We start from the raw sequence: 26,794 nt of genomic DNA, 5'->3' as shown, positions 1-26,794 counted from the left end.
GGTAACACCTCTGTGATGACATATTTAAGAAGGAAATCAAAACCGCATGCAACTTTTTCCCCAAGGGGTGGCGAGGCACTGCCGCTGGGATAATCTTTGTGCCGGGTGCAGCCATGTGGCTACAACGGCCACATGGCCGCCACCATCTTGGCATGGTCCACGGTGAACTTTGCCTGCCTGGCTGCCCCTAGCCAGCTGCACCACAAGCAGAAGGGCAACAGCAGTGGCAGCGGCTTCTCCTTCCTGGTGGCCTCCATGAAAAGAAGCGTTGAATGGCACCAGCATCGTGGTAGCTAGCTGTTGCCCTGCATTTTCTTGCTTTCAAGTGTTTGAATCTTTGCAGCCTGATTCTCACACTCTTTCATGTAAACTATATGTATTTTTAGAAATTATCGTGTTTTGCATAGTTCTTCTCTGAGAGGAGAACTTGACTGATGGTCAGAGTGACCAATGGAGTCATGAGCTTGTAACCTTCTTGGGCCAATCCTGGCCTTCTGTAAAAAGTGTATATAAGTTAATGGAGTCAGAAAAATAAAGAAGCTTTTCATGTCCGACTCTGCTGCTGCCTGCTGTCCTCTGTGAGGGTCCACACCCACGTCGCAACTTGTGGCCCCTCTGAGTGAGGGGACCACAGCTAGCATCGCCTGCACGGTCACGGTCGGGACCATGTGGCTAGCCGTGGAAACAGGGTGAGCGATTCCCTGATGCTGAACTTGGACGAAATCAACTTCTCAGTGGTGCAAGACACTGCAGAAATCTTTGAACTTTGACCAAAACCCCCATGCCCTGTCTCCCCATGCTCTCAGTGGGAAGGAGGGAGGGGCTGGGGGGAAAAAAAGGTGTTTTAAGGACTTATTTCTCATTATTCTCCTCTGATTCTGCTAATAATAAATTTACTTTACACCTTTAAGTATGAGCCTGTTTTGCCCTTAAAGTGTTTTCTCCTAATCATTAACTCATGAACCCTTCATTATGATTCTCATGAGTACCTGATATTTTAACAAATATCAAATCATGACAATTAGATATTAAGAAAAAAAATCTTCTCTGTGAGGGTGGTGAGGCACTAGAACAGGTTGCCCAGAAAAGCTGTGGCTGCCCCATCCCTGGAACTCTTCAAGGCCAGTTTGGATGGGGCTCTGAGCAACCTGGTCTAGTGGAAGGTGTCTCTACCACTGGCAGGGGGGCTGGAACTAGATGATCTTTAAGATCCCTTCCAGCCCAGGCCATTCTATGATTCTATGATAGCACTGCCTGGGCAGAAAATCTGGTTGTGAAAGTATGTCACGTAGATGTGCATGTACTCAAGGTTCAGGCCACCAAAGAATATTGGAACAACCAGCAGGTAGATCAGGGTGCTGGGATTGAAGTGGTTCAGGTCAATTTGGATTGGCAACATAAGGGGAAGAGATGCAACTTTTAGTTGGAAGAGTCAACTTGCCCATGGACACTATTACATAGGTTATCCACGAATGTGAAACGTACTGCAATCAAGCAGGGCCAAGTGGTTAAAGCCTCTGTGGTATGGAGAACAATGGCTGAAATATAAGTATGGAGAGGTCTGGCAGATTGACTATCACACTCCCCCAAAGCCGTGACGGCAAGCGCCGTGTGTTTACAATGGTGGAAGCAACCACAGAATAGCTGGAAATATACCTTGTGCCCCATGGAACCACTCAGAATACTGTCCTGGGCCTTGAAAAGCAAGTCTTATGGCAAAACGCCACATCAGAAAGAACTGAGTCAGATAACAGGACTAATTTCTGAAACAACCTCAGACATTTGGGCCAAAGAACATGGCACTGAGTGGTTGTATCACACTCCCTATCATGAACTGTTAAAGATGACACTGAGAGCAACGGCTGGTGGGACCTTCAAACATTGGAATACACATTTAACAAAAGGCACCTGGTTAGTCAACACCAGAGGAACTGCCAATTGGGCTGGCCCTGCCCAATCAAAACTTTTACGTACTGTAGAAGGGATAGTTCCTGTAGTGCACATTAAAAACATGCTGGGGAAAACAGTCTGGGTTATCCCTGCAGGTACATAGTTGTCAGCTGGGGTTAAACCACACCACCTCCTACAGTTTCCTCTCCCCTGTATTGTATTTTCAGCAGACATTGGGTAAGTTGAAGTCCCCTGCAAGAACAAAGAGTAATGCTTGTGAGACTTCTCCCAGCTACTTATAGAGTGGTAGTGTGCACTTCAGGAGGACTCAGAGTATCTTAAAATGTGTTCAGAGGTATTGCTCTGTATTTCTGAAAAGAAAGTAGCTAACCAAGCTTTTCATATATCTGCATCACAAATAAAGAAAAGTTCCCAGACATTTATTTCTGGAATTGTACACCAGGTAATAAAGTACAACAAATAGAAAATAATGCTAAAAAAAAATAAAAATCAGTGTTTATGTACAAATATTAAAACCAATGCAACAATAGCAACTTCCTCTTGAACATCTGATATTAAAATCATGTCCCGATTGTCACGAAATTTGTTGTTATGCACAAGGTACTTTGAATAACTGGAATCTGTTTTATTAAGAGGACTATAACCATACCTTCTGTATTTTACAATTGATAGTATTTTCCTTCTTCCAATGAAAAATAGGAATAAAAAAATAGTTACCTTGTCATTATTTTATAAATTACTGTATTTAGTTTCCCCATCTGTAGACAATGTGCTTGTAGTGCTGGGCAAATAGTGTCTCTGTTGGTCAGTTTATACATTAGTTTACATTCAAAGTTGAAATACTTACCTAAAGACTTTGGTTGAATTAAGTACTATCATTATGTTCTACTTGATCTGAAGTTTTCATACATTTTTGATCCTCAGTTTTAAAAGTTTAAAACAGGAAACAATTACACAATTCATTGACCTAACAGTACACAATTTAGTACTTTGACCATGGCAAGAGGAAAACTAAACCTTTAAAAACCTACCATGAGAATATGACATATGAGTAACCAAAGTAAAAGTATTGCTATAATCACAGCACCAAGTTACACTTCTAAATGAATCAGCTATACCCTTCAGATTCCCTGTACATTAAAAGGATACATTTACCAACACTGCAATTGCCCGTCATGGATTTTTGGTTTGTTTGTATGAAAAACAAGTTTAGCAGAGGACAAAGAATTCATCACAGTTTGTTATAAGAATTGTGCTTCACCATCAAAGAACCAAGGCAATATAATTTCTTCATATGGTTGCAATTCAGTTATTTTCATGCTGACTTTCAAAAGACAATTCTTTTAATAAACAGTAACAAGTTCTCCATTTTAAATGTTTCAACTGAGAGAAAAAAAATTAAGTCCAGCTTCTAAATGAAAAATTCAATAAATAGCTATTTTACATGGATAAAGTTATCATGGTACAAATTTATGAATGTCACATCAAGCATGCACAAAAATGTTACTATACACACAAGTAGTCAGAAAATATTGAAATAGATATCTAAAAAGATATGAAGAATTATTTACAAAATCTTGCAAATTATTGCCTCATTTTAACAAGGAATTAAAAGTAAATGATAACAGCTAGCTAGCCAACAAGCTAAATAAGATCAGCATTTAAAAATCTATTAGACTAGGTGAAATAATTTTTCTCCCATAATTTTCTGAATTTTGGTCAAAAGTCTTTATTAAATAACTAAAGTGTCTATTCAACTTGCTGACAACCCAAGTCTTAGACAAGTCTGTCTACATTAAGAGCCCAGCAATGCATAGATAAATTCAATTTATTACAGCATCAGCTAATGAGAATGGGCATGTTCATTTAAACGCAACTTATAAGTATTCAGTCATCATTGTATAATGGTTTTTAAACAGACCAGCCACTCACTGTAAACCCATAGACCTGAATGTATAACAATGAAGAATTATGACCAGTATTTTACAAAATTACGTAAAATATGTTGATTCATAATGAAAAGAAACAAGGTACACAGTTCAGCACAAAACACAGCAGCAAGAAGCTGTCAACTTGGCTAAAAATGTCAGAATACAACACAGGGCCAAGGCTATCCATTATTTACTGTGTACTTACTAGAATTCCATATTTCAGATGCATAAGTTAAGAACTGATTACAAAATTATCTTTACTTTTGTCCACTGTGCTAAACTAATTTGTTTTAATATGATAAATGTGCTATTGCATAAATGCTTTAAAATAATCTTCATTGCAGTGCTGTAAAGAAAACTCCATACACTGCATTCACAACTAAGGATGTCAATGCAGTTCACAGTAAGCATAATAAATACCCTCTTCCCTTTCAAATATTAAAGTCACTACTTTCTAATTACTCAGCATAACCTTGAAGAAACTATTACAAATATCAACAACGCAAGCTTAATCACCTTAATAATCAAAACAAGTTTATGGCAATTAAATTTGTAATATGAACAGTGCAAAGAAAAAGTATGGAGGGAAAGGGGCAATCCTACTGATGTTCTCCCACAAGAATTAGAGCTAACATTTTCAAGAAAACTTCATGAATGGCTAAATTGCACTTAATGGTCAAAATAAAAATTTATTGAGTTTAAGTAGTTGCTTTTATGGGAGACATTTTCACTCATCCTTTTCTATTTGACCAAAAGTAGTGAAGTGCCATTTTTGAGCTAATGACTTGCTAAACAAATAAATGCAATCCACACCAAAGAGAAACTTTTAAATACATACTTCAAGGTTCTACTACTTCTATATAAACTAGATAGTCCCTCAAAACTGTAACACTTTGAACTGCAGTGCTCCAAACAATTTGTCTTCCAAAACGCAGACTGTTTGTTTAGTGGTAAATCCTACGGTGTTCAGACTGTAACTTTATACATCAGCTATCTTAGGAAAGTTAAGTTACATAGGTGCATTAATCTTCAAAGTTGTGGACCAAACTCATCTGAATACAATAGCCTAAAATATAACTGTTTAAGCCAGTAAGTTTAAAGTACACAGATACCTCTGGCAGCATAATTACTTCTGTGTAAGGTAGCCATGGCCTATAATTTTGCAACAGCCTTCAAGTATAGGTCTTCATAATTTATTCATGTTTTGTCCCTTGTGCTAGCTTCCACCAAGATGAAATTGCTGTTTTCTTAAACTGAAGTGCTCTAGTTTAGTATCACATGAGAGAAGGTTCTATTTAAAAAACATCCTTGTATGTTTGTGCAGTTTAAGTTAAAGAAATCCATCCCTGCCTTTATAAGAAAAAAAAAATGCTACATTGAGCAGGGATCAGGAATGGTACCTGTAAACACTGTTATTACACTGCATCCATTATGGCAAAAGTAACTGACTAAAAAGCCACTCCAATCAGTTCAGAACTTCTGTGCTGGTTTTGAAATGGTGGCCTCTCTCTACATGCTTTAAAATAAATTTGAAGCTGAGCTTAAAGCTGCACCACAGAGTTCTCTTAGTTCCAAACTCTGCCAAACATTTCCACATTTATGGACTGAAAAAAAATTACTCTTGGTAAATCAAGATATAGTTCTATACATAAAAAGACATCACTGATGTCAAAGTTCAAACTTCCAGTGAAAGACTAAGCAAACCTGACACTTCCCATCAAGTTTACTACTACTGCATAAAGTACCCACTCTTTGTTTAGTTTTCCACAGTCATTCTGAGTGAAGGGCAGTGTGTTGGTGAAGAGTATGGGTATTTATAAAACCATTTGTCTCATTTGCAGATAGACTGCTGAAGTCAGCCACTGAAACAGCCATTTTGGCACTGGCAATATGGTGTGAGTGGTTCTCAAAGTCCACACCAAGGTTATTTACAGAGACATCATTCATGAAAGATTCTGGGACAGCAATCCCCATTTTCAATCTCTTTGCAGGTCTTTCTGTCTCTTCACTGCACATGTTCCCTGGGTTTAACTCTGAGTGATAAAAGCCAGTCTCAAATAAATTAAAACAATCACTTTCACCATTGCTAGGCAAGTTAAGCAATTCTTCTGTTCCAACAGGAACATGATTAACTGGTGCTCGGGGTAAGCTGTCCATAGAAGGGAAGGCATCGTCCAGGCAGTTCACGGCCGAAGTGTGACAGACTGTAGCTACACTGCTTGTCAGTGCTGGAAAACAGATGAACATAAAATGTAAATGAAATAGTTGTTTATATAGTTACAACAAAAAGCTTGTGGGTTTTCTTTGGCTTTTTCCCCCCTTGATTTACCTGTCAACTCATTGGCAGTGATAGAGTTCAGAATGCTTAGCTGTTGATCGGGAATGCTTTCTGTTCGAGTATTAGATGTTAAGGCTGAAGAATGTACTGCTCCACCAAGAGCTTCTGCTTCATCTACCAAACGATCCATGTAGTCCCTTTAAGAATATGGCATTCATAATGGGTTATTTAACAGGAAAACAAGGCCTAAAAATGATGGATTTATTCTCAGTTACCATAGCCACTGCAGCTTTACACTGCAGTGATGGGAAGAAAAACTTATCTTTTACATTTATAATTTGCAACATAAAACATATTCCAAGGACATTTTACTTACGTAACTCCAGGATGATGGTTATACCTCTTCTTTCCAAATCTTGTTTGCTGAGCAAAGTAATCATAACGTTCTGACTTTTTCCACATGTAATAGAAAGCCACACACTCAGCAACTGTTCTGGTTCTTACCTAAAAGAAGGCAAGAAGAACTGACAAGATAAATGCAAAGCATTGTTTTGTCATCTCCCCAGTCCCCAAATTCCTACAATATTGTTAATTTTACTGTTCTAGTATCTGTAACAAATTAAATCAGACAACCTGAAAAAGAAATCTACAGTTTCAAATTTCTTTACTGAGAGGGTGGTCAAACACTGTAATGGACTTCCTAGAGAGGTGGTTGATGCCTCAGCCTGTCATTGTTTAAGAGGCATATGGACGATGCCCTTAAAAACATGCTGGAACTTTTGGCAAGCCATGAAGTGGTGAAGCAGTTGGACTAGATGATCACTGTAGGTCCCATCCAACTGAAACAGTATATTCTATTCTAAATAATTACTACATCTGCTTTATTGTATGCATTATTGTTGTTTAGGTTTGTTTTTTAAACAAGACTGAAACTGTATCTACATCTGAAGCATTTCAGTTCATAACCTATACAGCAATTTTTTTAACTATGGGACAGACTCTCTTAAGAAGTAAAACACTGAGCAACTGAATGACCTAAGAGAAGTGAAGCAGAAAAGACATTTCTTTTTCTTTCTGTATTGTATGAATTTGTCAGGTGGTTCAGAATCGATTCATGGAAGCATAGAGCGGTTGGAAAATGATGTGGACAAACTCGGAGAAGAAATCAGATCACGGATGAATGGCATGTTTGATTTGTTCGACCTTTCACCGTAGTGGAAGGAAATTTTGAAAACAATTGTATGTATTTTATTGAGACGGTTTTTTTTGGTGAAAACAGAAGGGGGAGATGTCGGAGTCCAGGGCATCCCTCTGGGCGCCCTGGGAAAGTCACAGACCTCGACAGAGAGGCCTGGGACCCAAAAAAGAGGGTTTGGGGTCTGGCCAGGGGCTTTGCCTAGCACAGAGCCCAGGAAGACACAGTCTTTGATTTTGGTCCATGTGAAAAACTTCCAATCAGAGAAGAATTGCAAGTCACAAATGTGTAACAGACAGTAGTGTAGTTTATCACCAGGTAGAAGATTTTGTAGTTTTGGGTTTTTAGAATGGAGCTGACTGGGAGACAAGATGGTGGAATTAGGGTGGAACCCTGAATCCTTCTTCTTCTCCCTTGGCATCCATCTTCTGCAGTGACGTGGGCACAAAGTAGTTTGATAGGATTTGGTCAAAGTAGAAATGACCCTTCTTGTATAGGTGTTAGGCATTGGCACAGAATTGAAAATAATAAGTATGTAGTTATCTGAATAAAAGCAGAGTGACCTCCCATCACGGGGGGGAGTCACATCGTGTTTGAGCTGCTGTGAACATCTTGGCCAGACACAAAGAATTTGTGAGATAAGAAATAATAAACAACGCGAGAAACCAAGAAAACCAGGACCTTGAGACTCCACATAATTCTTGCGCCGCGCCAGATTTAAAACCTTCAGAGGTTGAAAAGGGAAAAACAGTCCTTCAAACCCATTCGAACCACCAGCCTTGAAATCTCAGGTGAGAGAAACATAAAACCCGAGAGGTATTTGGAAAATTCTGGTCCATAGTGACAGACCAATTCATATGCTTTGTTGCACTTTGGAAAAAATATTTTTAAATTATTTATTTGTATCTCTGGTGAATTACTGTTTACGAGTAAGGTCCATTTAAAATTTGAACCACCCAGATATTTAGCATAGGACAGGTTAAGCCAAGTGTTGAACAGGATTAACTGACTGTTGTTGAACAGCAACCACAACCCTATAAAGTTTACCTGAAATACAACAAAAGCACCAGTCTCTTAAAGAAAAAACTTGTGGTTTAACCCCCATCAGCAACTAAGCACCGCAGATCTGCTGGCTCACTTGCCCCCTCCAGTGGGACAGGGGGGAAGAATTAGAAGGGCAAAAGTGAGAAAACTCATGGGTTGAGATAAAGACAGTTTACTAATTAAAAAAAAAAAAAAAAAAAAAAAAAAAAAAAGCTAAAAAGAGGAAAACAAAACCCAAAAAAACCAAGCAATGCATAAAAACCCAACTGCTCACCATCAACCAATTGATGCCCAGTCAGTCCCCAAGCCACAGCAGCCCCCACCCACCAATTTTCACCCCCCAATTTCATTACTGAGCAGGATGTCATATGGTCTGGAACACCCCCCTGGTCAGCTGGGGTCAGCTGTCCCAGCTGTGTCCCCTCCCAACTCCTTGTGCACCCCTAGCCTCCTCACTGGCAGGATAGTCTGAGGAGAAAAGGCTTAGACTCTACATAAGCTCTGCTCAGCAACAGCTAAAACATTAGTGTCTTATCAACACTGTTTCCAGCACAAGTCCAAAGCATAGCTACTATAAAAAAAATTAACTCTATTCCAGTCACAACCAGTACAAAACCTCAAGGTGGTATCAAAACATACAGGAGATGTATAGAAAGTTTGGAAACACACATACTGGCAACTGTACCAAGTGATACATATACTTGATGAAAATAAAAAAAGCCGAATTTCTATTCTTCAGGCACAGAGGAGTTAATCAGAAGCAATTCAGATCAAGATTAGAACTCCTTTGTTGGTCAGAAACCAGAGTACTGATGGATGACTACACTTTCTGAAAACACAAAGAGCTAAGCCTGTTTCTGTAGAATTACACCTTCTGAGTGACAAAAATAAAGATATATTTTCCCCTCTCACAGACATGGCAGGAAAATAATAGACCTCTAGGAGAGGCAGACATTTTATCTAAATTTTAACATAAATGCATATATGGAAGCAATATCAACATGAGTTGATTTCAAAGATAATGTATTGACTCATGTTACAACACCTAGCTTTTCCAATGGCATCAGAGGCAAAATTAGCACAGAAACATCAAGCTGGTTTTAATATGTTGGATCTTATTTCACTCTTTTGCATAGATTCTGAAAAAGGCATTGTTTTTACAAACATTCAGCATCATATCATCTACCAGTTCTTCCATTTAACTGTAAAATACTAACCTTGTTTTTCTGTATGAGATGAAAGTCTTTTCCATAAATCAGAAGTGCATGTTCAAAGCTTCTGCATTCTTCTTCTGTCCATGCTGTCATCTCTTCTAGACAATTGCAAAAGTAGCATGATAAACTCATTTTCACTCACTAATCTTTGTGTTGCTAATGCCTGAACATCCAAACACACTCTAAGAAAAACCCAACAGTTCAGTTATTCTGACCCATGTTCTTCCCTCTAATGTAAAGATATCCTACCTGAAATCTAATATTCCTGCTTATAAAGACTCATAAAAGAGTCTGATTACTGAAATATTTTACCCTGGAGGGCAAAGGACATTCAAAAGACTTGATTTATTATTTCTTAAGAAATTTGTCATAAACCCTCCCCCCAAGATTTGTTAACAATATTATTTTTCTGAATATTCCTTCTTGCATCAGATACAAAGAACAGTGACTGTTAGAACAAAAGAGTAAAGGAAGAACCGATGACTTTTTTATGACAGAAGTGAAATTTAGTTTTACAAATTAAACAAAACAAAACACACTAAAAATGAATAAAAGCTTTAAAACAAAGTAGCTCAAACTATTTGAGTAGGTCAATTTTGTCTCAAGTATTGTTGCTTCTCTATCTTGATTATGGCTTTGTGTCTATATATAATAAAGGAGGGATATTTCAGGCATCTTACATTCATAGTAGTGATCTGTTCAGTTGTCATTTAAAGCCAATGAGGGTGGAGAACAAAAACCAACCAACAATCACATTTCAAAACATTTCTGGAAGCAGACACTGGAACAAAGACCTTGCTGCTTTCAGATGAAGGTGATAATCATTCCAAGTCCATTAATTTTGCACTCCTTACTACCAAATTCTCAAGCTTCAAAGAGGTGATCCCCATGTAAAGTCTCACTGTCATGAAATTATCTTGGAAGATGAAGATTTTTAATGCATATTGAGAACAGCAGTGAACTTCAGTGGGTATAGATCATTGCACAATGATTATTCTGAGACAGGAATCAACAGTATTACCATCCTTCACCATTTTTAATGAGGATATAAACCCCATCTGACTTGGGGCCTGGGAGAGGATGAGCACTAGTCCCTAGGACAGAATTTGGGTCTCTAACACACAATCTCTCATAAAAGAGCTTTCTGAAACACTGCTCTGATATTCCTTATTGTTCCCTTCACTTTTATCTTAGATACTTAAGCTTTCAGAGCACCTAGCTCATAAACATTTGAATTCCCCTTGGATCCAGTTCTGAATAGGGAATATCCACCAGAATACAAACTTATACCAGGGCTCATAGGCCATTTCTACTTTATGGAACATGTGTTAAACTACAGGACAAAAAACTGTCTTTGCTAAATGATACACTGATTTTTATTTAAGGGAATAATAAAGTTAGGGGCAAACAAAATTGTTTTCCACTGTAAACTCAAGCAAAACTCTCCACACTCTACCATAGACCTAGAGAATTATAGAGTAGAACCAAGTTTACGGTTGACATAGCACAATGTTAGCACAGTGATGAAGTGGGGCTCACTCATATTATCCTATGTTCTCCTGATTCTCGTATAATAGTCATCAGTTTATAATTGATCATTATCTCAAAAAGGTACTGAAATGTGGGGGAGAACTGCCTTATGGGAGCAAAATTACAACTTCCCCCCCCCCCCCCTTCTCCTCAGTCTGTATCATTCTTAAAATGGAAAAAAGTGGAAAAAAGAAGGAAAGAAAAGATGCAAAATTTGATCCTGCAACCTTTATACAAATTGCAAACTTCACTAACAGAAATCTCCATCTGGTCAACAGTCAGATTATACCTAATCTGCATTATATACCTAATGAGAATTATTGAAAGACATCTGAAGGACAATGCAGTCATTGATCACAGCCATCATAGCCAGCACAGCTTCATGAGAGGAAAGTCCTGCTTATCAAACCTGATTTCCTTTTATGACAAAGTTACCCACTTAGTTGATCAAAGGAAGCCAATTGATGTCACATTTTTGGATTCAGTAAAGTTTTTGATACTGTTTCTCCCAGGATCCTTCTGGACAAAATGTCCAGCCCACAGCTGGATAAACACATCGTGCGATGGGTGAGCAACTGCCTCACGGATTGTGTGCAAAGGGTTATAATGAATGGGGTGACATCAGACTGGCCACCTGCCACTAGTGGGGTGCTGCAGGGCTCCATCTTAGGCCCTGTGCTCTTCAACATCTTCATTAATGACTTGGACACAGGACTGGAAGGGATGCTAAGTAAGTTTGCATATAATACAAAACTGTAAGGAGCTGTTGACTCCCTTGAGGGCAGAGAGGCCCTGCAAAGAGATGGTGACCAATTAGAAGACTGGGCAATCACCAACCGTATCAAGTTCAACAAGGGCAAGACTTGGAATGTGCACCTGAGATGGGGCAAACCTGGATGTATGGACAGACTGGGGAACGAGATGCTGGAAAGCAGAGCCACAGAAAGGGACCTGAAGGTCCTGGTAAATGGCAAGTTGAATATGAGTCAGCAGTGCCCTGGCAGCCAGAAGGCTAACTGTGTCCTGGAGTGCATCAGGCACAGCATTGCCAGCCAGTCAAAGGGAGGTGATTGTCCCAACCTGCTCTGCACTGGGGTGGCCTCGCCTCGACTCCTGGGGGCAGTTTTGGGCACCACAATATAAGAAAGATATAAAGCTAATAGAGAGTCTCCAAAGGAGGGCAACAAAGATGGTGAAGGGCCTTGAGGGAAAGCCATACGAGGAGCAGCTGAGGTCACTTGGCTTGTTCAACCTGGAGAAGAGACTGAGGTCAGACCTCATTGCAGTCCACAACTTCTTTGTGAGGGGAATAGGAGGGGCAGGTACTGATCTCTTCTCTGGTGACCAGTGACAGGACCCAAGGGAACATCTTGAGCTGTGTCAGGGGAGGTTTGGGCTGGATATTAGGAAAAGGTTCTTCACCCAGAGGGTGGTTGGGCACTGGAAAAGGCTCCCCAGGGAATGCTCACAGTCCCAAGGCTGCTAGAACTCAAGGAGCATTTGGTTGGATTTTTTGGGTGTCCTGTGCAGGGCCAGGAGTTGGACTTTGATGATCCTTGTGGGTCCCTTCCAATTCAGCATATTCTATGATTCTATGAGTAATCTGTGCTAAAGACATCATGGAAAGGGATGTGCTTATTAATTTGAATCTTACTCGTGTTTTCTACCCCCTCCAAAGACATGTTTCTTAAAAAGCAGATACTCTCTCTTACCCTGAGATGCCTTTCCATTTGAGCAGTATCTCTCAATTGCTTCTTTAACATTATGGCTACTTTTGAGAAGTTCATAGAGTGCCTATAAAATAGAAGTCATCTTTAGAAAGAGTTAGTTTCCAAATATCCTATCTAAATTTCTGAAACAAGCCTTTCAGTGAACATATCTAATGTAAAAAGAGGATATATCTTTATACAGAATGAAAATGTTAAAATAATCAAAAGCAAGACCATCCAAATGTTAAGGCAAGGTTTAATTAGGCAAATGTAAAACATTATATGTAATAATTAGAAAAGCTGGATTTGTCAACAGCATGACAATTAGAAACATCATAGATCACACTGCCAACATTCAAATACTCAGTTTTAAGCATGTTTAAAATTACAAATAAGATCCTGACCCCAGTAACATCCAACTAAAACCAATATTGCTGCCTTTATAATACAAGGCAGAGAAAGAGAACACATTAATTACAAAGCAATGTGTTACAAATGGAACAGGATATAAAATATACTTGTTCATTGTCACGTGTATGTAGTCCTTCAGGAATTCTGCCAATCATATTTTCATTTCCTGCTCTTAAGGAGGTTTCAAAAAGGTATTCTTTAACTTTACTTTCTGAGATCACATCAGGTTTCCAAAGTAAATGGTCTTCATTTTCATAGGCTGTTAAAACAGAATTAATTTATGGCAAGTGTGACATTTTTAAGGCTAGAACATAAAAAGCGATTTCACAAAGAACAGGAATACAGAAGTAATCAAATCAAGCACTGTCATGCCACTTTCAAATTGCAGCTCATTTTTTCCCCAAAAAGCCTTACTTTAGAGAGAGGCTGCAGTGTGGTATGGTGAAGAGATTCAGGTTCCATGAGGGTGAGATAAGGGACTGGCTCTTGAGACAGAATACAGAGTAGCTTGTTGACAGGTAGATGATTCAAGCCAAATTATGCATATGTATTAATCTTCATATTAAAAAAACAAACCAAAACCACTCAGCTTTATTCAGATGTTTACAACAAATAAGCTATAGCTTACAATAAAAAGTGTACTTTAATATTTCAAATACTGCATATAAAATAAAAAAGAGGTGGCAGCTAACTGGTCATTTTCAACTAAAATTTGCTAAAACTTAGCAGAGTGGAAATCTAGGTCTCAGTGTGGTAATTTCTTTTTCCATTTACTAACAACTGAATGCTGTTAACAACTATTTTACAAGCAATCAGGATGTATAGTCCCTCTTCATAGTAAACTGAAATCATGTATGCATCTCTTAAGTAGCTTATTTGAAATATACTGGAAATATTCAAGAGTTGGCCTGAACCCTTTTCTATGCACACATTTAAATTCTAGATTAAACTAAATCCTTTACTCTGATCAATAGATGTGTTTACACATAATGCTTCATGTACTCTCTTAGCAATACAAATTAGAGTTATTAAATTCAAACACACTCAAGTATGGCAGTTACACTAGAAGAGATGAAGATTCTCAAATCTCTCACAACTACAGGAAAGAATATTAAGCTAAGGTGAAGAATAAAATTGCATCTCCTTCTAAAGTTCTGTTATGACTTAAGAACATTGAAAGCTTTTAAATAGACATGTTACAAGCGTAAGGTTTATAGAAGAGCGGAACTGCTTTCTAGCACAATTTCAGTAGCTGGGACTTCACAGCAGAAATATAAGTCCCTGTTTGCCATCACAAGCTCTTCAGGGAGTACAAAAGAGGCTTTTACAGAATCCTCCACCCTCTCCAAGCATTGCTGAGCTCAGCTTCAATCTCTATTATCAACCAAGACAACCCAGCACTTTTTGCTGGAATCCATGCCTGATATCCTCAAGAGGAACTCCTCAGGCTCTCCCATCTGGTAACTACCTCTTTGCTCCTGGCTATGCCAGTGAACAGTACTCTCTCTGGTTCTCTCTAGCACCAGCTTGTTCCAGAAAAAGTTGTCAGATTAATGCTTTCCTGATCATCCTCTGGTTATTGGCCCTTCTCTAGTTCATGAGCAAGGAGAAGTTAAGATGTGTAAATAGTAAAAGGACTATTCAGATAAAACTGATTTTTACTCTTCTATTTCTTACAACCAGTAAGCATCATGCTCAAATCATAGAAAATAGAAAACTTCCATAGATCTCTTAAGCAACACAAGAGATGTTCATTTGCTAATGCTTCCAGCCAGTGAAGGTTTCTAAAGGTACCAAATAAAACTCTATTAAATGAAGTTATTTCTTCTACTCTGGCAAAATTTCAGTTTTTAACCTAAATTTACACAGCAACAACATCATACTTAAAACATCTTTTTTTTTTTTAAGACAAAGTATATCGAGACCTACATCTTCTACTCATGCTATGGAAAATTCAAATAGTTCATTGCTTTGTTTTTCATAACCATTTTGTAACCCACACTGTCGTGCCTGCTAAAAGAGAAGCAAAGAAAAATACTGAAGATCTTCAATGTAAACTTACATGTTCATAGCCCAGTTATGATATTCTGATGAAAATATTTACTTCTTGACCCACAGTTTATTGCCACCTAATATTGCTAGATACTTCAGAATTAACACTGTAATCCACCCTCCTATATCTTCTTGAAAATACCCCTTTAAAGTTGTAGAATCACACTTTTAAGATAAAATTATGTGGTTGCATTACTTCAGTTGACTAGGGGTTTTTTGGTTGGTTGGTTTGGTTTTTTTAACTAAGTCATTGAATTTATCTTATAAATTCAAATAACATTTTTTCATCAGCTGCTATGTATAAATATAAGATAAAAACTAAACCAGAATAACTTACCCTTTTCATTATCACTATATCTGCCAAGGTAAGGTGGAATTTCAGCCTGATACTGTGAACCAACCATTATTTCCTGAAGATGCAACAAAAATCATAAGAAAAGGGTATTAATATTCTGTGCATGGAAGCATTACAAATTACATTAACATGAGATTTTGCAGATAATTTCAGAATTAAGGTATTATTTTAGATATATACTATAAACTTTAATGCATTTTTTTAATAGTAAAAGTTTTCTTAACTTTTTCTTGAGATACAGTTATTACCTTTCTCAAATCTTCAGATGAATTACCATTGTCTGCCTCTATGTCTTCACCATCTGATTCCTTATCTCCATCACACGTAGTGTTTGCTTCAGAAACAAATAAGTTGGTTTTAGCTAGGAAGAATTTTCAGTTCAAACACAGAACTACAAGATATTCTTTACTTTTGAAAGGAGCCCTGCTTTTTTTCCGGGAGACACTCATCACCAGTCTGTTGATCTACATTTGTATCAAACTAGAATGAAGTCAGAAAGCATTGGTGCTTGCATATTGCAGAACTGAAACATTTACCATTACTGCAACTAAGACAATATTTCTAACAGTCAAAAGGAAATTAGATCATTTTTCTTCATTGATTTTCTTCAATAAATGTTTACACCTTATAGAAAAAGTATGAGAAAAACAGAAAACTTCCAGGGCTATGACTTAGCCATGGGTTAATCACAAAGAAAGTTGAAGGCAAGTCTTTATTACCTACTGAAGCCTTTCATCTGAATTTTTGATTGGCATTCAAAACATTCCTTTAAACAAGGCTACCTCAGCAAGGACTAAAGATATAGTAGATATACAGAAAACAGAATAAGCAAAAGATAACAAAAGACTGCTTACTCCTCTTTAATATTTTTTTCCTTAGGAAGAAATACAGCAGAGCACTCCAAGTAATTCAAATACAGTATTCCACAGAATAACTCATATTTAGAATTCGGAACTCTGGGGTTCTAAGTTCTGTAGTAATTCTATTTTTTTTATTTTATCCCCAGCAGAATGGGATCTATAGTTCTGATAAGATAAAAGCTATTTCATATTTTCAATTTTCAGTAATAACATGCTCATAAATAGGGTTTCAATTTTAGCTTCATCAAAACTAAATAGAATTGTCAACATCAAAGACAATATCCAAGATGATAGACTGAGGCTCCTCTTCTGTAGTCATTAATAGAATCACCAGTCTCTTCTTGCTGTTAGAAATAGCAGGCAAGAAGCTAACATGAATGCATGAAACAGCAATATGCCTGGATAATAATATGCAATTATTTTTTCCAATTAATCCAAATTTAACAAAATGGCCTATGTGTTAAACATGTTTATGTTAAAATTGAATGCTATCTTAAGAGAAATGGACAGGGATCAGAAAAAAAAAAAAAGATGCAACTGTCAACAGCACAGAAAACTGACATTTCCCTCCCTGACATGGTAGATATTTGATTTTAAAATGCCCAATCAAAAGTTCTAATAGAGAAAGAGCAACATTCTGATAGAAAACCACAATAGTTGAAAGCAAAGATGACTGTTTCTTAATCCTGAGTAAGATGAAGGGGCTAATAATTCTTTCCATAAAGTTGCCCCACTTTCAGTGTCATATTCATTAACAGCTGACAAGTAATGTTTAAGTGCCAGCGAGACTGGGGTTTGCTTAACTAAAAAAGGGCATTATAATTTTTAAAGTTTTTTGTATCTCTCTCAAAAATGCCTTACATTACACAATCAGCAGCATGCAAAGGGCTACAATTGCTGATGATTGAGACAGCACATGCCCTTTATCATCCCCTTTCTCTAGAGGGATGAAATCTCCCAGAAAAAGCTCAAAATACTTGCCAAATTAAAATTGTGATAAAAATCCTGCGCATTGTCTATTGCAGTTAATTTGTTCACTGGTGTACTAGAGTTGGAGTTAGAGAGGAATATCTTGTCAAGGTTGGATAATTGAACCAATGATTCTTGGATCTTTCCCATAATAGTTCCATGGTTAGTGAAATTTTGGTGGTGATGGGTTCATAGGCCTCATCCCATATAAAAACACTCTGGCTCATGAATTCCAATGGAAAACCATTGAATGTGTGAAGGGATATAATCACAAAGAAACCAAATTCCAGTTCACATCCATGGGCTGAATAGAGGAGTCACTGGCTTAAAAGTAGCAGCAAAATTTTTAGTAGAGAAACACTAATTTTAAAAGAATGGGTTACATATTCATGCCATTCACCAACACACAGAAAATTACAGTGTGTTCTGTGACACACATTAACTATTAATTATGAAAAGCTATTGTATTTTTAGAAAAATTAATTGTGCTTGTGCTTTGAGAATCATATTAAATATAAGTCTTTTAGGTAATCGGTAATACCAACCAAAGACAATACTTATGTACAACATCCAAAGCACTGTTTCTCAATCCCACTCTGCAATTTTGATATTTTAAACTAGAAAGCTATATAGTTTATAGTATATGGTAAGACTTTATGAGTACTATTATAAAACTAGGTTTCCTACATCTTAATGGCCGAGGAAAGAAGTCAGTAGCCTCATGTGAAGTAACTGATGGTGTCAAGTCATCAGCAGAGGACTGTGTTTCTTCATCATCACCTGACAAGAGGTCTTTAGCTATTTCTTCCTGTATCATTAAAATAAAAAAATAAAACTTCAGACAGACTATTCAATAGACTGGTGAGCATTTAGATTCAGCAAATTGTAAGTCTTGATAATTAAAATGAATTATTTTACCATAAGCAATTTTAGCAGACTGTTCACTATTAAAAAGCTAATTCATTCTTAATTCTCAAAACAAATATAATCATTCATTTCAGAGTTGAACACAGAGGTTTATTTCCCCCTTGTCTTCTATTAAAATAAATTAAAAAGTAGCAACCCCTGCAAGCATCAGATCTCAGATGTTCATCCAACTGCTTTTAAATTTAAAAAAAGTGAGTGGGAACATTTTAAATTCTGTCATTCTTTACATCACAGATACTCCTTAAATTCGGGAGGGGGGGGTTATGGGTGAACAAACAAAAGCCAGGCACTTCCATAGATTTTTCCAGAGAAGAATTACAGATAATAGACAAAAGATAAAGTTGGGGGGGGGGGGGGGCAAGCAAGAACAAGCAAGGGGGAGAGTGAAAGAAAGGGAAAGGGAGCAAGAACATGCTTCCTCCACTACCAGACATGCTTGAACCCCTCTGTATACTGATTAGGAAGGCAAAGAACTGTATTAGACAAGAAGCCAAGTACATTTCTGTAGCCTCAACACAATGGTGACTCCTAATGAGAATCAGATGTGCAGAGTCATCATTATACTCTACTTTCTGTGGAGTTTATAATTTCCTCATACTTATGGAAAGCAAAAAAAAGACACGTACTTACTACCTACAGATTTTATAATACAAACTACTAGCTGCATGCCTTATAGCCAACAATCAGATTAATCCTAGAATTCAAAGTTAGCCTGTGAATCATAAAAACTGTAGTTTCGTGTTTCTATATTCAACAATGCAATACATATAGTAATTGCACAGAAAACAATCTCTCACGCCCCTCAAAGATGAGATTTTTACAAATTATATGCATTTGAAAGAAACATTCCAAAGCACCCAGTAGTGCACTTTTGAAGTTATCCACAAAGGTTGGATACATGACATGTATGTTCAAAGCCAGAATTATTTCTGGACATTGCATACATTAAAATAAAATACAGAACTTTTCAGAAAAAATCCCACTTCTATAAAATAAAAAAAAGAAAATCTATTTAAAGTTCTCTGAATGTGTTTTAGAAGAACCATTACCTTATTCATTTCTCAATTGTAATAATATAATGCCACTAAAGTTGCTATGCATTTGTGTGATAATTATAATTAAATTCAGATCCTAAATATCTTTGAAAAAAGAATTAAAAGTACAATCACAGAATCATTTAAGTTAGAAAAGACTTTTAAGGTCAGAGTCCAACCATAAACTTATCACTGCCAAGTCCACCACTAGTACAGTAACTCTTAATTGCATGTTGAAATTGACAAAAATATGTATTTTGTAACATCAAGACACAGTGAAATATAAGTTAAGGTCACACTGATTTCTACTTTTAAACCATAATACAGAGGAAAACAGTTCTGACTTACTTTATCTAGAGTCATATCTGGAAGCTCATCTGCAAGTACACTTGGAGAGCTATCCACACTGGAACCAGCTATAACTGGAATTGTGGGTTCATAGCCATAGAATGCCAGCAAATCTTCCAATGGCATATTTCCTTCCTAATACAAGAAGATTTACAAACATTTCAACATATTGCCAAATACTTGCAAACAGTTCAGGCCTAAAAGGATAAGACATATTTTGAAAAACAAAAGTAAAAACAAATAAGAAAATTTTAATTGAAAGCAGGAATCTTGATTAAAGATCTAAAATATTTTCAGGCATGAGACTGAAATAATTCATAACTGTCTCTTGGCATATAATGAAGTCCCAATAAACTATTGAAGAAAACCATTTAGTGGATGAAACTAAAGAGTAATTATTAAAAATTTGCTCCTTATCTGATTCATACCATAGAATATGATTTGCCTATATTTCTTCAAGACAGAAGATAGACTAGGAACATTAACAATCCCCTAACACAAAATGCAGAAAAACTTTAAAACTTTAGTCCTGTATAGTTACAGCTGCAAGTGTGCCAAACACCACAGAAGTAAACCAATGTAGCAATCTTTTATCCCTCCTTTCCATCTTCTGCACAATACATTTGATAATGACTGTAGAGAAGGTATAGTTTAACCCCAAGCAGCAACTAAGTACCACACAGCTGCTCACTCACTCCTCCCCAGTGGGACGGAGGTAAGAACTGAAACAGTAAAAGTGAGAAAGAAACTCATGGGTTGAGATAAAGATAGTTTTATCTTTTTTTTTTTATGCAAGGAAAACAGGAGAAAAAAGAACCACAACAAAACAAAGAAAGAGGTATACAAAACCCAAGAAAGACAAATAATCCAAATGAAAACAATGGCTCACCACCAATCAACTGATGCCCAGCTAGTTCCCTGAGCAGTAGCTTCCCACCACCATTCAGCCACTTGGCTTGTTTGATCATGGTATACATTTAACATTCATGGATAACCTGTGCAGTGGCATCAAGTCGACCTCTCAATCATGAGCCCATTTGTATGCTGCATCCCTTCCTACATATCCAGATGTACCATGGGCCCATGGAGCTATAAATAGGTCACCCTTCTGTTCCCAGTCCAGATCCACCTGAGCCACTTCAATCCCAGCAGCCTGATCCGCCTGCTTATTGTTTCAATGTTCTTCAGTGGCCTGACTCTTGAGTACATGAGCATCTACATGACATACCTTCACAACCAGGTTCTCTGCCCAAGCAGCAATATCTTGCCACAATGCAGCAGCCCAGATGGGTTTATCTCTGCACTGCCAGTTATCCTGCTTCCATCGTTGCAACCACCCCCACAGGGCATTTGCCACCATCCCTGAGTCAGTGTAGAGATAAAGTATTGGCCATTTTTCTTGTTCAGCAATATTTGTAGCCAGCTGGATGGCTTTCACCTCTGCAAACTGACTCGATTCACCTTCTCCTTCAGCAGTTTCCACAACTCGTCGTGTAGGACTCCACATGGCAGCTTTCCAACTTTGATGTTTTCCTACAATATGACAGGATCCATCTGTAAACAGGGCATATTGCTTTTCATTTTCTGGTAGTTTATTATATAGTGGGGACTCTTGAGCCCGAGTCACCTCCTTTGGCAACACTGAAGTTTCGACCAGTTCACAATCACTTTCAGAATTCCTGGGCGGTTGGAGTTTCCCATTCAGACTCATTGTGTGATCAGTGCAACCCACTTACTCCATGTAGCATCAGTTGCATGATGTGTAGAGGGGACCCTGCCTTTGAACATCCAGCCCAACACAGGAAATCGAGGTTCCAAAAGGAGCTGTGCTTCAGTACCAACTACTTCTGAAGCTGCTTGAACTCCTTCATATACTGCTAATATTTATTTTTGAGGCTGCCTCTTCTGATTTGCTCTCCTGCACCCTGTTAGGAGAAGCTTCTTCATCTCTTACTAAACAAGTTGACTTCTGGTTCCATTGTTTCTGTCTCTTTGGAATAGCCAGGGCATCTTTTTCTTTCCCCCCAAATATTCTATCACTTCATCAGGATTCCGCACTTGTTCAGGAGTGAAGTTCCAGACCATTGGAGGTGTAAACCTTTTTAGACACCTGTCTATATTCTCCCACATGCCTTGCCACCCATAATCACACTGCTTCAGGGCCTAGGTGATATTTCTTAATAGCTTGTTAACCTAATTAAAAGCTGAAGTAATATTCCTAAGAAATACAAATAGAAGTATTTAGACTACCCAAGGATGTTCAAGATACTGAAGAGTTATTGTAACAAGGGAGAAACATGACAAAAGGTGGTGGTGAAGGTGCCATTGTTACCTCCACAAAAAACAAAATCTCTCAGAGGAAGAAGTATAATTGTTAATTGTCTCCATGAGATGGTACCTGAAGTACATTAATCTTCAGTACAGAGCCCAAATACCAGATTAAGCTCAAGGCCAGTGTTTTAATAATAAATTTTGCAGGTAAAATATCACTAAGCACTACAGAGCATAGAAAACTGCAAAATCCAACACCAATCTTTAACACGTACAGCAAAAAAAGAGAGCATGGCATTGATCAGAAAAGCTAATATCAAGAACAGATAAATCAATATCATGACCAGCAAATGTTAACAGATGCAAATTCTTCCAAATGTTATGGTCAAATCTGTTATCTCAAACCATTTATGCCCTGTTGTGGCATAACCCTGGATGGCAACTAAACACCACAGAGCTGCTCCCTCCCTCCCTCCCCCATGGGATGGGGAGGAAGAGAATTGGATGAGTGAAAAAGAAACTTGTGGGTTAAAATAAAGACAGTTTAATGTTTTAAAAGACATAATATTTAAAAATTGTAAGGAAAAGAAAAAATAAAAAGAGGGGGGAAGTAAAGCCCAAGAAACGCAAGTTATCCAAATGAAAACAATTGCTCGCCATGAACCGACCAATGCCCAGCCAGTCCCCGAGCAGCAGGGCAGTATGAGAAGCAGAAAAGGCCTTGGCTCTGTGTAAGCTTTGTTCAGCAATAACTACAACGTGTTATCAACACTGTTTAAGCACAAATCCAAAGCATAGCCCCCATACTAGGTACTAGGAAAAAAATTAACCCCCCCAGACAAGACTAGTACAGAAAGTAATAGGAGAAAAACAGCTAATGATACAGAAGCAAAAATCAAGAGAAAGGCTTAGTTTATAACTTCTTTTTTTCAACAGCTGTTGATCAAATTATTTTACTGAATATCATCATACTTGCATCCTAACACAATTAATAAAACAAACTGTGGAATTTTTTTTAGTTATCTGAATCAAGTTATCAAATAATTAGAAATATTTTCCAATAATTTATACCTTTAAAAGTTATATTATCTTAAAAATTTCTTGTTGAACTTATACATTGATTAAACTACTTGTTTTCTTTAATCAACTAAGGTCTTAGTCCTGCAAAGACTTTTCACAATGGGTAAATGCAAATTCATGTCCTAGTCTTTCCAGGACTGGGACATAAAGTAGTAAAGTGTTTAAGATGAGTGGCTCTCAGTTCTTTTTCCTTCTTTTATAGAAGCAGTAAGATAATTTTGTGGAGTACCAACTCCATTTTAACCACCAGACACGGCAAGCTGCTTCGCTATTATAATTGCAAGTTCATAATTAGTAAAAACATAACTGTAAAAGGTAGCGTGGCAAAACCAAAACAAACAAAAACCCCAGAAGTTAAGAAAATTTGTTTTTAAATGGACTACAAAAGCACAGCCTCCTATTTAATGCTAAAAATTACACTTTCCTGGAAGTCTGTTGATCAAAATCTGCAATTATGCTGAGTGGTGTAAGTGGGTCACTGAATGGTAATGCAAGCAGCATCAGTTTGTGGCTATTTAGCATTCAGCAGGCATTTAAAATGGGTGATGCACTGACACAGATGAACAAGAAGTAGAAACAGAAAAAAAATGCCATTAAAAATGTAAAAAGGAATAGGAAAAGCCAAGGAGCACACTGGTCATTTTGTACACCCAGCAAATGCCAAACTGATGAAACTGAGATATAGAACTACAATTTATGCAGCAAATGAATGTGAAAAATGTATAAAACAGGACTGTGCTTCCAGATTGGAAAACCAAAAACCGACTAGACTAGCAGAATTAAACAGAGCTAACTGTCACTTAATGTACAATTTAAACTTATTTCCAACTTATAAAAGTTAAAAGTGACAAGTGATATTAGATAATAAGACTTTAAAATCTGCTTCAGTAATTTCTTTTCCAAAGTGAAAAAGTTAATAAATAAAAAAGACAAATCTGAACTTAACACTAATAACTTTGAGAAGCACAGGTCAGCCTTTTTGTGAGGAAGCACTGCTATATCCTACCCAAACCCGATATTTTTTTCTTTAAAAAGAAAAAGCAACTCCAAAGGCATTTTGCAGAAAATTGCATTATGCAATACAAACTAAAGAACAGGTTGAATGTTCTCTTCACTAAAAAGCAACAACATATATGGACATTTAGGACAGAGCAAGTCACTCTTACCTTTTCTAAATCTTCAATTTCAGAGCTGAAATTTTTGTTTTCTTCCATCATTTCCTCCTCTTCATCAAGAGTTCGTTCATCATCATAATCATGTACCAGCATTTCAGCAGAAGGGTCAAAGTCATGATCCTCAGAGGATAAAGAGCCAACTATCAAAAAACCCTAATTTGAGTAATTTTTTTTCTATACCAATATATGAAATTACATTACAGAAAAAAATAACGTTGCATGAGTCTTTACATACATAGTTAGAACTCTCAATTGAATAAGTGGAACAAATTCTTAACTACCTGACAAATTCAACTATTTTAGCTGGCCTTCCCTTATTGTATTGTAATAGGTGCAGTTTTCTCTCTTGCAGTATGGAGTACTTGGGAAAAGTATCTAAACTACTGAAACACAATTTCAAAAAGTACAATACCAAATTAATATTTTACTGAATAAAAGATTGTTTTAAAGATCCTGGAAATCATCATTAAAGTATAACATCCACATGTCACAAGATTTCAGATGCTGCAAGACACGGATTTATAGACTCAGATTCTATTTACATTATTTATATTGTAACTAGCATAGCTTTTCACTGATTAACAGCTAACTTAGGTTGCAAACCAGTTTCCTAACAACAGCAAAATAAGCAGCAAGACTCACTTCAGATTAGTCTCATGGATGAGCTCTTTTAATATAACTAATTTAATTCTTAGTAATTGATCTAAAAAGGAAAAACAAACGTAGCAGAGTTTCAAGAAATATAGAAGGAAATATACCAGAAATAACAAAACATTTATAATGGATCACAGTAATTAACAAGTCATTATGACAGCTCTGTGGTCCAACAAACACTTTTTCATTACCCAAGAGGATGCTCATAAGTTATAAAAAAGTACTGTTGTTATTTTAAGTGCATTTCTTAGAAAGCACTACATTCAACAAGCTTTTAAGATGTAAATATTCTGTACAGCAATGTCAGTGTTCTACAACGAAAATTACTGAAATGCAGGGTTGTTTTGTTTTCCAGTGTTCACTTTCTTAAGACTTTCATGATGGAGAAGAAAAACAGACTATTTCTCTTTCACCTCTGGTTTCCCCTACTAGTTCTTACATACTAGAGCTCAGCCAGTGCCAAGAGCAGATACACAGAAGCAAATGTGTTCCCCAAATATTTTTCAGGAGTAGCCCTGCTGATGTTAAATAGGCTTCCTTGTGTAAATATCCCAAAGAACCTTAACAGTAGTTAAAACCTTAGCAATTACATATCATTATGATTTAAAATGTTTTCTGATATTATCAAGAAATCAAAAATTTACACAACCCTGCAGTTATCAGCAACAGAAGTGTTCTCTCTCAAGGCTACATGGTTATACTGAGATGCTGTCTTAAAAATGCTACAAAACTTTATTTTCATTTTGGGTTCTAAGCAACCAATTACTAACTGTGACCAGAGGTAAGGGAAGAACTCCACAGAACACATCTCTTAAAAATCAGGCAGGCAGTTAGTTACATGAACATGAAGCATTAGCTACGAGGCAACAGAAGGTAAGTTTGGGAAGGAGGAGGAAGGAGAGGCGGCGTGCAGGCAGCAGGCTAGGTACTGGGGCAGAAGGTGGGCAAAGACGAACCTGGGCTCGAACTCCCAAAGGAAGCCTGCAGAGAGAGAAAAGAGTGAGGTGAGACGCGGACTCCATCCAACCCAGCAGCAGGTAGGGAGTCTCCATTTCACGCCCCCTCCCATCCCCTCCCCCCCGGAGCTGCTCCCTTCCCCCGCCAGGCCCCGCCCTACTCGCCCTTCCATCGTGTTCACACTCTCCTATTCCTCCTTCTCTCGCTCGTTCCCTGCCTGTCGCTCTCCTTTTTTCCTCCTCCCCTGGTAAAATCTCCCCAAGGAGCCTCGCCTGACCCGGCGCTCCCACTCCTTCCAACCCCAGTGGGACATGACAGTGGCAGGCAGAGGGAGCCGGACCAGCAGCTTCTTCCCAACTGCCAGGCCAGGACCCGCTTCTCCTCCCTCCCGCCTAGCGTTTTTCCATCACCCGCGCTGCGGCGGCGCCGCCACTGGCCCGTCCCGCGCCCTCCGTGGCTCGGTGCGGCGACCGCGCGCCTGTCCACGGCTTGTCAGCCGCCCGCGGGTGGCGAACTCGGGACCCGCGCTGCGCGGCACCCGCCGTGCGGCCTAGTCACGCAGGCTCCCAGTGCCTAGGCATTGCTGGTCGCCTCGCTGACCATCCCGCGTCGCCGAGCCGTCCCAGAAGCACCTTACGGGGATGGTGAGGCGGGTGAAGAAGGCCCGCCAGCAGCGGGACCCCGCAGGGAACCAGCCGAATTCCGACGCCCCAGCCCGCTTTCCCCGCTCACCTCCGCCATATTGGGATGATCGAGCTGAGCAATAGCGTTGCGCCGAGTGCCCGGATGAGGCCGCTAAGCCAATGGCAGTCGCCGAGTTCTAACCGGAGACAGCCAGGGAGTGAAGAAACTGAGAGATCGGCAGGACTGAACTGGGGCGGAGGAGGTA

General features: G+C 38.1%; 1 protein-coding gene across 5 annotated transcripts; it reads right to left on the bottom strand.

Annotated features, from left to right (window-relative positions):
- Nucleotides 1-2,194: 2,194 nt before the first annotated feature.
- Nucleotides 2,195-26,794, bottom strand: LOC310922039 (mesoderm induction early response protein 3-like). Of its 5 annotated transcripts, none has more exons than XM_083882334.1 (13): nucleotides 26,638-26,794; nucleotides 25,905-25,929; nucleotides 24,286-24,434; nucleotides 19,769-19,903; nucleotides 18,147-18,267; nucleotides 15,879-15,964; nucleotides 15,613-15,685; nucleotides 13,331-13,482; nucleotides 12,816-12,897; nucleotides 9,577-9,668; nucleotides 6,497-6,624; nucleotides 6,172-6,317; nucleotides 2,199-6,070 (listed from the first exon to the last, which is right to left on the bottom strand). In XM_083882334.1, the coding sequence occupies exons 1-13, from the start codon at nucleotides 26,644-26,646 to the stop codon at nucleotides 5,613-5,615; spliced, it is 1,656 nt and encodes a 551-aa protein (XP_083738460.1). In that variant the 5' UTR covers nucleotides 26,647-26,794; the 3' UTR covers nucleotides 2,199-5,612. The 5 variants fall into 5 exon arrangements, with proteins under 5 accessions (XP_083738458.1, XP_083738457.1, XP_083738460.1 ...); XM_083882333.1 differs by having other exon boundaries at nucleotides 9,577-9,671; nucleotides 26,638-26,793; XM_083882335.1 differs by lacking the exon at nucleotides 26,638-26,794 and adding an exon at nucleotides 26,538-26,637 and having other exon boundaries at nucleotides 9,577-9,671.

This window comes from Zosterops lateralis (genome assembly GCF_965231275.1).
Source record: "Zosterops lateralis genome assembly, chromosome: W".
NCBI classification, from domain to species: Eukaryota; Metazoa; Chordata; class Aves; order Passeriformes; family Zosteropidae; genus Zosterops; species Zosterops lateralis.
This window is presented reverse-complemented; position numbering and strand designations above follow the sequence as displayed.